Source organism: Pagrus major, chromosome 20 (genome assembly GCF_040436345.1).
Source record: "Pagrus major chromosome 20, Pma_NU_1.0".
In the NCBI taxonomy this organism is placed as follows: Eukaryota; Metazoa; Chordata; class Actinopteri; order Spariformes; family Sparidae; genus Pagrus; species Pagrus major.
In genome coordinates, this window is record NC_133234.1 from 14064317 (window position 1) to 14076270 (window position 11954).

The 11954-nt window shown below is 43.1% G+C and overlaps 1 protein-coding gene across 1 annotated transcript; it reads left to right on the forward strand.

Annotated features, from left to right (window-relative positions):
* The first annotated feature begins 3259 nt into the window (after nucleotides 1-3259).
* On the forward strand, nucleotides 3260-11482 carry mazb (MYC-associated zinc finger protein b (purine-binding transcription factor)). Its single transcript, XM_073489399.1, has 7 exons — nucleotides 3260-4198; nucleotides 4384-4534; nucleotides 5775-6199; nucleotides 6729-6976; nucleotides 7558-7621; nucleotides 8121-8292; nucleotides 9181-11482. The coding sequence occupies exons 1-7, from the start codon at nucleotides 4166-4168 to the stop codon at nucleotides 9522-9524; spliced, it is 1437 nt and encodes a 478-aa protein (XP_073345500.1). The 5' UTR covers nucleotides 3260-4165; the 3' UTR covers nucleotides 9525-11482.
* Nucleotides 11483-11954: the final 472 nt, after the last annotated feature.

Below are 11954 nucleotides of genomic sequence, written 5' to 3' on the forward strand. Positions count from 1 at the left end.
AGTAACAAAGATAATGATAGTAATTTTGATATATTCAAATGAGTATTGAATTCAAGATTTAGAGCGACAACTCCAACCGCATTTTCTATAGGTGTCAATATTACCATAACTAATCCTGATGTAATTGTTGTTGTAATCATGTTCACATTTTTCTCGCGACGAAGAAAAGGGCCCACTTTTACTGTACAAAAAATAATAGACGATAAAAAAAAAAACTGTTGCATTGTCAGGTATGGTGTGTGTTCAAGGTATTAATGATTATTAATAAGGGGTTATTATTAATAATTGTTAATGATTTATGTATGTGTGTCGAGCGGTCAAGTCTGGTTATATTGCCACTTTTTTTTAAAGACAAAAACAATTTTAAAAGACACTCCTACAACAGCAACACCCCCCACTGTTCACATGAACTCTGACCTCCTCCTCTGGACTAAAAAAAAAACAATTGGGCACTGGAATGTAAATGCTGGTTTCCTTTTTTTTTATTATTAATATTATTTATTGGTTTTCAGTTCAGGTTTCCTCACAAGAACCTCTGGAGAAAACAAAGAGATGTGCACAATCCTAGCTGATAATCTGACTGCTGAAGGGTGCAGTGTTTGAAGAAGAGGAAGAGGAAGAAGTGAAAGGACAGGCGTCGACTGAGCTGCTGTGAAGGTGCACAGCAGCGGTGACCGCAGCAGCCCGTCCTCACTCAGAAAGACACCAGTAATCAGTGTTTCATGAGCTTTTGTTCCCCCTTTTTCGTGGGTCATTTACTTGAAGGAAATCAGAAATAACTGGACTTTTTTCTTGTATTTTTTTTTATTTAATTTTAATTCAAAAAAACAGAAAAAGAAAAAAGATAATCACCCTGCTGTTTGTATGACTCAGAAACACCAGCTCAAGACAATTCCCTGTATAACCTACTACTTTATGCTTGGTTGGAAATCTCAGTGCATGCATAAACTCCTTATATAAACTAAGACTGGCGGGTTTTGGGACGGTCCTTTGTGTTGGGGGAAATCGGTGTGGTAGTGTTTTTAGACGGGTTGTTGTCAGTGTCAGAGGTCGTGGTGGCGGCGGCGACACAGGGGAGTCCCACTTCCTGCGTCATCACGCCCGGATGAAAGATGAAGACGAAGAAGCAACGCAGGCTCATCTGTGTTTTGCAGAGTTTTCGGGGAGGGGGGGTAAGGCCGGGTTGAAATCCTTATTATTAAATATCCAAATCAAGCGATTCCAAGCTTGAGGAGGAGAAGGACGAAGGGTCTTAACACATGTATTGGAAAAGAAATGGGGTGCTTTAAAAAGTAATTTAAAAAAGATAATAAATTGATATTAACACATTAACTCGTCTTGATTGGATGTACTTTACTCGGATGGCACCATTATTATTACAGGGCGGCTACTAGCTGAAACAACCAATCGATTAGTCAATCATGTAAAATTAATCAGAAACTAATCTGATAACTGAGTCATCATTTATTAAGATGTGAAATGTTAAGTTACGGAAGCCCAGAGAGGCCAGTGAGAAGAAGAAAAACATCTGTTTCCTCTCCTGTGTTTATGAGGTAAAAACTGTTTTGTTCTTCAATCTGTTTTTTCTTCTCTTGGCCTCTCAGAGCTTCCATAGAAGGATCCCAAGTTCCTTTAATTGACTGACTTCATACACAAATTGTCGCTCTGGCTGCTCAGATCATTAAAGAATTAATAGTTAGGGATCCTACACAGGCCTGTTTAAAGTGCATTTTATCTCACAAAAAATAAAAAAGCATCAACAGCAGTTAATATTATATCTTTCTTTTTGTTATATGTTAACCAACTTTGATTTTAATTATTTTTAAAACAAAAATACCAAAACATTTCTTATATGTGAATATTTGCTGGGTTTGTTCGTCCTCTATGAGATTAAACTGAATATTTTTGAGCTTTGGGAAACCTATTTTCTAACATGTTATGGATCAAACAATTAAAGGGGCTCTGTGTTGCGTTGGAAGTCGATCGATAGTTTATGTCACTGAGACGAAGCACTGGAGAACGTACATAAAGTCGTGTTTTTTGGATTGTCATGGAAAATCTGACCTGAGTCCTTCACAAAGAAACCCACAGTCCTGCAGCATTAAACAACTTAAACAAATCGTCCGCAGGCTTGTACAGACAACAGAGAGAGACAAGGACGATCTCATTTTTCATGTCACGGTACAATCAGGTCACATATGGCCAATAGAAAAGTGACGAAAACATGCAAATAGAAAAAATTGTTACATAGAGCCCCTTTAACATATAAAATAACGCAGCCATAGATCATTTTAATCATGATTCAAGGTTTTCTTGGGTCATCAGTTGATCATTTGGTCTATAAAATGTCAGAATGGTAAATATAAGAAAGCCAATTGGTAAATATAAGAAAGCCAATTTTTAAAATGTCTTATTTTGTCAAAACTCTGATATGTTCAGTTTACAATCATAGAAAAATGAACTGTGAAATTAAACTGAATATTTTGGAGCTTTGGGAAAATGTGAAGCACTTTTTAAAAAAACAAAACAAAAACAACAACAGATTATTTGATCAGAAAAATCATTCATTGCAGCTGTAGATTATTTTAAGCATTGATTCATTATTGTCTTGGTTGAATGTTTTAGTCATTTGGTCCATAAAATGTCAGAATAGTACATTTAAACAGGCCAATTACTTATTTTCACAGTCAAACACTCGTAGATGATCAGTTTTCAATCAACTATTATTCACATTTAAGAAACTGGAACCTTTGAATTTGGATGATTTTACCTTAAAAACAAAAACAATCTGTGTCTCTACACTAATCGTTTCAGCTCCAGTTGAATATAATAGACGCTCACGACTAAATAAAGTTTAACATCAAGTATTATATACAGAATATGTTCAGACTGTTTCTATGTATTTATGCAGCGCTGACATTTATTCTCCTCTACTCTGTGTGTGTGTGTGTGTGTGCTGAGCTGTTGTTGGCCCTGTGTACTATATCTGACTCTGACATCATTATTGTAGGCCGACTGGGAGGCTCTGTGCGCACACCTCCCCTTTAAGATGCGTCTGTCATCTCTCGTTCAGGCTGTTTTCTGCGGTGAGGCAGGAGATCTGCTCCAGAGATCTGCTCACAGATCTGCTCCAGCTGGTCCGAGGAAGGAGAATAAACACACACACACACACACACACACACACACACACACACACAAGGCTGTGGTGCATTTTACGTCGGCCGACTCGAGCCAGGAAAGGAAGGGGAGAGGACGGGCTCCGCCGAGGGAGGCGGAAATGAGAGGGGGGTGTCCAAAGAGGAAACCCTATCCCTTTAAGAGCAAGTGGGACATAGCGGTGCGAGAAAAGGAGAGGAGGGGGAGAAGAAAGAGGAATTAAAAAAGAAAAGGAAGAAAGAGACAGGGAGGGAGGAGGGAGAGCGGGCGATAAAAAAAGAAAGATGACATCCTCGCAGCTGAACGGCCGAGGTGGAGCGATAGGCTGCGGCCCGGCGAGAGCGCCGCTCGCCGGGGTCAGGGCTTGAATCCAACAACGAGGCTTCGACAAACACCCGATTGGCCTATTGGGGGGAAATCGGAAAAATAGATTCATAAATTAAAAACAAAGCATGACCTGCTGTGCCGCCAGATACGTGTGTTATAACCCATATTTGTTTTCTTGCGTAAAATATGCATTTATTTTCACGTAGACTGGTTTATGTTTATTGCTAAAAAAAACAAAAAAAACAAGAAACATAGCTTGATACTGTAATATGCGTTTTTTTCTCAAAGCAGTTTTTCTTGTGTGATGTTGCGTTTTTTTGTGGGTGAATTAAAGTTAGAAACCAAAGTGTAGTAGGAAAGAAACAGGCCATTTCCAGGAGCTGGCCTGCTCACCGCTGCCTGCCTGTGTAGCTGCTGCAGCCTGCGCGACTCAGTCAACAGCTGCGTGCATGTTAATGGGCAGCGTCAGGCTACCTCAATGAGAACAGCACGGCTCTGCAGACGACTTTATTCACGGTTTTTCACGAGAATCCAGAAGCCCGTCGTGTGTGCTGCAGGACGGGGGACGAGCTGGAGCCTCGATCACCGCTGGGCCCGTGTGAACCATGCAAAGGCTGCTCGCCACGATCTCAATCAGGAGCTGACTTTATAATCTCCATCGCTGCTGCTGCTGTGGCGCAAAATGGATGCTGCTTGGAGCAATTTTCTCTTCCAGGTAGGCTTGTTGTTGAGCCTCTTGTCTTGCTCTGTCTGTTTCTGCTCTCACTTCACCATGTGTGTGTGTGTGTCTGGGGTCCTCACAGCCCCCCCTCACATGTTGCATTACAAAGGTAGCACCTCAAGATAATGCTGTGACCTGTGTGTTTACATTTGGTGATGGCCTTCTACTTGCTTCTCCAGAATACTCCCACCCAAAACCAAGTGGAGGGGGGCCTCCAATCAGAGCTCATGCCCGTGCATACGAGCTCTCCCCAGACCCCACCCACAGACCACATAGCACAGCCTCCTTCAACTGTGGACACTGCTGCCCTGAATGAGGAGCCCCTGCCTGGTGAGAGACTCACTGCACACCTGTGGATGTTCAGTTTGGGAAAAAAAAAAAACATTTAAAGGATAAGTTCACCCATAAATGATAGTTCTGTCATTTTCTTCTCACCCTCGTGCCGATGGGGAAGTCAGGGTGAAGTTTCATCGTCAACGAAACATTTCTGGAGCTTCACAGCGGCGCAGCGTTCTCCCCGAACAACTGAAGCAGATGGGGACTTATTTTAAAACGTTAAAAAACAAACAAAAAATGGCTTTTTACAGCTCATCTGGTGTAATCCAAGTGTCTCGAAGCCCCACATTTATTTGAAAAGACAATATATGCACCCTCGATGCGTGGTCGAGGTCACACACCCATTTCAGATGCACGCTAACGCTAAACGTCTTTTCAAATCAATTTGGGATCTCGGGTCTTGCGGGGACTCGGATTACACTAGATGAGCTGTATGGAGCCTTTTTATGTTTGTTTATGGTTGTTTTTTCACGTTTTATAACAAGTCCCCATCTGCTTCAGTTGTTCAGGAGAACGCTGCAACGTTGCTTTGCTCTGAAGCTGCAGAAATGTGTTGTGGACTATAAAACTTCCATCGTCATGGGGGTGAGCAGACAGACGATGGATTTTCACTTTTTGCTGAACTTATCCTTTAAAGTCACTCATTTACATTTATTTTGGTGAGTCACAAGTGAAAAGACAGGACATACTGGTGTGAATAATAGCCACAAAGATTTGAATCTTATAAGTTTAATCACAGCTAAATACTTCATGCAGAAACCTTAATAGCACCGACTTCATAGAACGGAAAGTTTTACTTTGAAAACCTTCTATAAGCTGAATTTAATTGAAAACTTCACAGCCTGGTGGCTCAAATTCAGACACTGAAATTCAAGATATGAATGTCACAGTTTGGACGACCTGTTCAACAGCATCTTAATATTTGTTTTTCTTTAATAAAGGTGGTACGGTTAGGTTGATCACACCCTTATAAATATGTAGTTTTTGCCACACGTTTAGAAATCCAACATTTGAAATGATCTAAAAAAAGAAAAGTGAGATGAACCTCTGAGAAACTTTTTGTCTCCATAACATTAGATGGTTTCATGATGCTCAGTAGAGCTACACATTATGATTATAATTGAAACGCTTATTCACAAAAATATTCTGAAAGTTTACTTAAAGATAAAAATCACCTCCTTTGAAATTGACCGACTGTCTTTCTGTCTTTACTTCCTGCCTCCCTGCGGTCCAGTGAAGCCAGTGTCTCGGCCGGCCCGCGTGCCCCACATCTGTGCCATCTGCAACAAGCAGTTCAAGAACAACTACAACCTGCGGCGGCACCAGTCGGTCCACACTGGGGTACGCATGAAGGACAGGGCCAGAGAGCAGGCGGAGGGGGCAAAGGAGGGAGCGGCCGGCCAGGTGGCGGTGGCTGCCCCGTCGGTGATGGCGGTGGGGGCTGGAGGGAGGGTGGAGAGGCCCACTGTTCCCCTCTCCCTGCTGCACCTCTCCGCGCCTCCCCCTCTCGCCCCTCCCGGCCTACTGGCGGGGGCCCAGCAGCCTCCCCTGTGTAGTCAGGATGGTGAAGGGGTTGCCATGGCTAACGTAATGGCTAGTGTTAACCCCCATGCTCCGCCTCCTGCTGCTGTCGTCATGGCCACAGGGGCGACAGTACAGGTGGGTCAGGGCCTTGTGGAGATGGCTGTCGTCAACCCCAAACCTTCAAGCATGTTGTTTCTTCAGCTGTCTGGCCACAGGGATGGTTAAGCCACCACCTTCCGGACTTGCACTGTGTGTCACCTGATTCATACATGACTGAAACTCTCCTCTGGGTCAGATTTGACCTCATGTCCATGTACAGTAAACGGTTCAGGGACCAGTAAATTCCATCCCAGCGTTTGGCACTGGTCCCCAGTTGGAGAAACAGCGTGCTAGAAGCCCCCCACGCTCCCCTGCATGTTCTCTGTAACACAAACACCGTGAGAGTTCAGATCTAGTGGGAAGTAGTTGATCTAACATGTGAATCAACTTTGAAAAATGTTTTGCACAAGTGATGACATGAAAAGCCTGTACTGATCAGGCACAGATATCTGTGTGCACTTGCATGGTTGATACTGACATGCATTTCTATTCTTGTATAACGGCAGGAAGCACTTCCCATCTAAACTCCAGAGTGTGTTATTTGCTTTTGTCTGTTTTCTCTCAGCGGCCCTCGAATCCCAACCCGAACCCGGTGAGGAAGAACCACGCCTGCGAGACATGCGGGAAAGCCTTCCGCGACGTCTACCACCTCAACCGCCACCGCCTGTCCCACTCGGACGAGAAGCCGTTCTCCTGTCCCATCTGCCAGCAGCGCTTCAAGAGGAAGGACCGCATGAGCCACCATGTGCGCTCCCACCAGGGCGGTGTGGAAAAACCCTACGTGTGCCCCCACTGCGGCAAGGCCTTCTCCAGGTGTGGAACAGTGAATGTAATAACATCACTATCAGGACTGAGTTTTTATCTGTATATGTAGCGTCATATTGAGCATACAGATGTGAGAGTGTTATCGATCTTCTCGAGAATGAATTCAACAGGCACATTTTTTAATGAGCATTACTGCAAATTTAGCAGAATTAGCCAAAAGGCTAGTTTTCATCTGTCCCTGGCCAGGTGTAAATGTGGCAACCTTAAATCAAGAAACAAGTTTAAAAACAACAATCATTGCGTCAGGCAAGTTAATTACAGAAAAAGACAGGGGCAGCAATAAAAGCAGAGCAAATTACAGTGCAGCGAAGCAGAGACAAACAATACGACAACAAGCAGGCAGAGATGACACGCAAGTTACAGAACAGCTTTGCAAAAATAGACACATGCAAGGACAGATGAGAGCAAAGACAACCACAAGTAAGACTGAAGTGACAAACAGGGCAACCACAATAACAGTTACACTAATTTAGGTCAAGCAACACACAGAAGATGTCAGCCAAAACACTGTGTCTGCCATAACCAACAAATGTTAACCAAACTAATCTGTCGACTCTTTCTTTCCCAAGGCCCGACCATCTGAACAGTCACGTCAGGCAGGTGCACTCCTCGGAGCGACCCTTTAAATGTCCGGTACGTCATGTTTACCCTGTGTAGCGTCCTCACCCAGCAGCTGTGCACGGCTTTTTATTTTAGTCCATCGACCATGTTTACGTGCACCGTGTTCCAGATGAGTCAAGGTTGAGGTCGCACACATTGCTGCACCTTTTTATCTGCGTCGTTAGTCGCCACGCTCGCATATTTGTTGACACGAGCAAGTGAACACTGAGACTATTGCCATGGAAACTGATCTGGATAAAGTACATGCCCTGTTGAATCAGGTTACGTAGCGAGGTGTCTAACTGAAACGGTTCTGTGCACACGCAGCTGCTCGAAGCCCGATGTTTACACAAGCATGACAGACGCACTTCATCACATACTGCACACATGTGACGTACATGCATGACGTTATTTTCCACATTGATCATCTTGAACAACGGCTCATGTCAACAGTCGAAACTAAAAAGTGATGTCACTTAATTAGGTTTGTTGTAAACGGTAGGAGTTCATCAATGTCACCTTTTTTTTTCAGACCTGTGAGTCCAGCTTTGCCACAAAGGATCGTTTGCGTGCGCATATGATTCGCCACGAGGAGAAGGTCCCGTGTCACATCTGTGGCAAGCTCCTGTCAGCTGCTTACATCACAGATCACATGAGGGTGCACAACCAGTCGCAGCACCACGCCTGCCATCTCTGTAACCGCAGTAAGTGCAGACGCTTTGATTTACTAGTTTACATTAAAGCAGCTATCACCGATATCTTCATGTTAACACGACTGTCTCCTCAGGTCTCTCCAGCTCATTGTTTTTGGTTTTTCAGCCTGTAACTTTACGGTTTCAGTCATTTCAGACAGACACAGTTAGAGACCAGATATTTCTCAATTCACTCAGGAGTTGGAGACCAAAACCGTTAAAAAGAGGATGAATATGGATTTTCATTCACCTGGCAGACAGAAAAATCGCTCCAGATGGAGGCTAATGTTCCATATCTGTTAGATGTGTAAATAGGCAGGTGTTTGCCAGTAAGTTCACCATATCAGCTTACAAAGTGGCAAAACAAATCACTAGTATAATTTTAAAGTAATGCAGACACACATACTGTATTTAACTTGGAGTTTCAACCTCTTGATGTAGCTTTGTGTAAAAATCAAGTTACTATATCTGTTTAACACATCAGATTGTATTTACAGCCACTTTAAAAGAGTTAATTATTTTCCTTCAGGTCAGTTTATGTGTCTTAAAGGTGCAATATGTAAGAATTGGCCACCTGGTAAATTCATACTCCCAACAAATAGGAGCAGCATATCACCAGAGTAACTGCTAACTGCGGCTAAGTGTATTCTGGGGGAGTGTCTGTATTTACACTGCTAGTGCACAAGTTTTGGAGCGCAGGGAGAAGAGGTTTTCAGGCCTGGGCCTAGCTGGTTAGCATGCTAACTTCAGTAGATAAATATTGTTATTTTTTTAATGTTTAAACTAAAATTCGTACATATTGCCCCGTTAATCCTCTGTCCCTAACTACCTGGACCGTCTTTGCTGATTGCACTTTTGCTAAAACACTTCACTGATGTGTCACTTTCCCTCTTTCCTCAGGTTTCACCACACTAACATACCTACGTGTCCACGCCCAGAAGCACCACGGCCAGGAGTGGAAAGACAGTCCGGGGGGCTTTGGCGGCTCAGCCTCCGGCGGCGTGCTCGTCTGCCACTTGTGCGGCGTCCACTGCAAGACACCCACCCAGCTCCAGGGGCACATGGGCACCCACAGCAACAGCCAGGCTGCCCCGAGCCCCATCACCTCTAACGTGGGTGCCAGCAGCTCTGTCTCCCTCAGCAACATGGTGACGGCGCCCACTGTATACGTCACCGGTAACACGGTGGTGGACCTGCTCGTCACAGACTGCTCTAGCATCCAGGCACCGCAACAACACAGTTAGCAGTAGAGAGCTCAGCAATAACAACCTCAGTCCTTTTACAGAGGGCGAGGTTAGAGAAGGTCAAAGTTACGCGTAGATGCTGGTCCGGTAAGGTCGGGATTAAGGAGCGTTCAAGAGCAGCATCACCTCAAAGCATCAGAGCAAAAAGAAGAGTTGTATTAAAATGAAGTGATGGAAAAAGGGACCTTGGCGGCTGCGGCAGGTTCATCGACACTAACGACAAACATGGATGTGTTGTCCGAATATTCCCGAATGCTCTCACGCGTTTAAGACTCCAGTGAAACTGTGGTATCGTGAGCATCTACTGTATTACTCTCCCCTCTCTGCCCTCTCCCTCTGTCCCTCCCCTCAACCTCCCCCGGCATTGGCCGCTCTCTGCAAGTGCACCAAGTACTGTATATCTCACACCAGCTCTGATCTTACCTCCATTTTGCAGCTCACTTAACTAAGAATCCAAACGGCTTTGCGTAAAGCAACTAGCGGGGAGAGAGTAGCTCTCGAGAAGAAACACATTAGAAGGGAAGTTGTGTGTTTGGGTGCGCGTGAGTCAGGGCTCCTCTAGCACGTTAGCTTGTTTGTTCACAACACTAAAATTTGGCATTTGATTTTTTTTGCGATGCCAGTTTATCGAGTCTCTAGAGGGCTGTTGTTTTCTAGATCAGGACAGAAAGCCGCACACGTGTTGTGGTCAGTATGGAAAATGTGGGATGTACTAGTACATTTGTTTCTTAATGGTACAGAGATAAGAGTAGAGTTGTGTTCAGGAGTGTCAAGCACCTTAAAAATGTTACTGTTTGATTCAGCAAGGATCAAAAAAAATGGGTTTGAGATTTCTTGGATTTTCTTGCTCTGAGTCTTCCTCTCTGGGTCCGGGCCATTAAAGAGAAAAACATAATAATAATAATAATAATAATAAAGAAGAAAATAAAACTGCTAATCAACACTTCAGCTTCTGACACGGCTGCAGTTCTTGCACCTGAAAACTACCTTCTGCATGAAAATAAGCTCGCTCAGTCATGCTTATCGTTAGGGAGCGGTCGCGGCAAAAGAAACTTTTAGCAGCTCCGCCGAGTTAGCTGGCTGTTAACGATAATATTTATAAAAGTGTTGATTTTATTCAGATTTTAACATTGTTGGCCATTCATTTGATTGTAACTGTCATTTGCCATAGCCCTTTTTTTTTTTTTTTTTTCGTTTTCTCTATGTACCAGTCCAATGAGTGAAACTTATGCATTAGATTTAGTCCTTTAACTCTGTATAGCACACAAATGTTCTGAACCCAAGTCATTATCGTTCTACATTAATCACGTGAAGAATGGTCGCTCGTCTGTCGGGTATTTTCGGTTGCTTTGAGTTTAATTGTGAGTGACGTGGTGTCGAGAAAGGGCTTATGAAGTCGCAAGTCAGGTGAAATAAGTACAATGGGGGGTGACAACACCACATGGTATGCTGTAAACAAATCCTGGTTTTGTACTGGAGTGCTTTTTCAGTTTTGTGTTCATGTTACCTTGAAATTTGTAGAGTTGTTTCTTTCTTCCTTTTCTTTTTCTTTCCTTTGGAAATGTGTTCTTCCTGTTGAGAAAAGTAGTGATTAATTAAGAAGTTACTTTTTAGGGTTTTTTTCTCCATTACACTAAGAAAAAAATAATACCTCTACTCTAGGATTCTGTACAGCTCTTGTGATACATCTTAATGCCTTATCGTACTCAACTGCATTTTAATTCTTTTATGATGAAATATTTCAAATCTTAGTCATGGATTCATTAAGAATATTAATGGGATGTATTTATATTTATATTTTTATATTTCTCAACAGTATGCATGCCTAAAAGGTTGTTAGAGCAAAAAAAATCAACGATGCTTACTACAGTCATAAATATTCTGTTATTTTGTAGATGAGGTAGAGATCATGTTATTATTTTGTAATTTGGACGATTTAAAGTAAAAAGAGTAAACAGCCGTTGTTTTGTGTGCTGATCTGTTCCTAATGAATCGCAGCTCCCTCGTCACGTCTGCCAGTTACAGACATTCATCCTGGAGGGACAGACGGACGACACGTTAAAGGAAAAACACGACACAAAGTGTGAAAGTAAGGTGTTACACCACAAGCCTCCTGAACTACCTGCTGGAGCCCTGAAGGGCCCGCTAGAACCTCCTCTGGACCTCTGGAACGCTTTGAATGGCCACTAAAACCTAAACTATAGATTAATTATTTATTATTTGATTACTCAATCATAATCAAAAGGCTATTTAAAATCCTACAGTAGCCTGACTGCAGAATCTCTTCAATGACCACCATGAGCTCCTGTGACACAAATAAGCTACTCAGCGGTCAACAAACACAATTAAAACACACAAAGTATGGCAGAACCTCCTTAATGAGCACTAAAAGCTCCTAAAGGATCCCAAGAATCGCCTAAAAGACGTCTA

What these genes read in the sequence shown, in the direction of transcription:
- mazb (XM_073489399.1), top strand. Translation starts at nt 4,166, where the DNA reads ATGGATGCTGCTTGGAGCAATTTTCTCTTCCAG. An exon ending in GAATGAGGAGCCCCTGCCTG is followed by an intron (nt 4,535 to 5,774) that starts GTGAGAGACTCA and finishes CCTGCGGTCCAG; the next exon opens with TGAAGCCAGTGTCTCGGCCG. An exon ending in AGCGACCCTTTAAATGTCCG is followed by an intron (nt 7,622 to 8,120) that starts GTACGTCATGTT and finishes TTTTTTTTTCAG; the next exon opens with ACCTGTGAGTCCAGCTTTGC.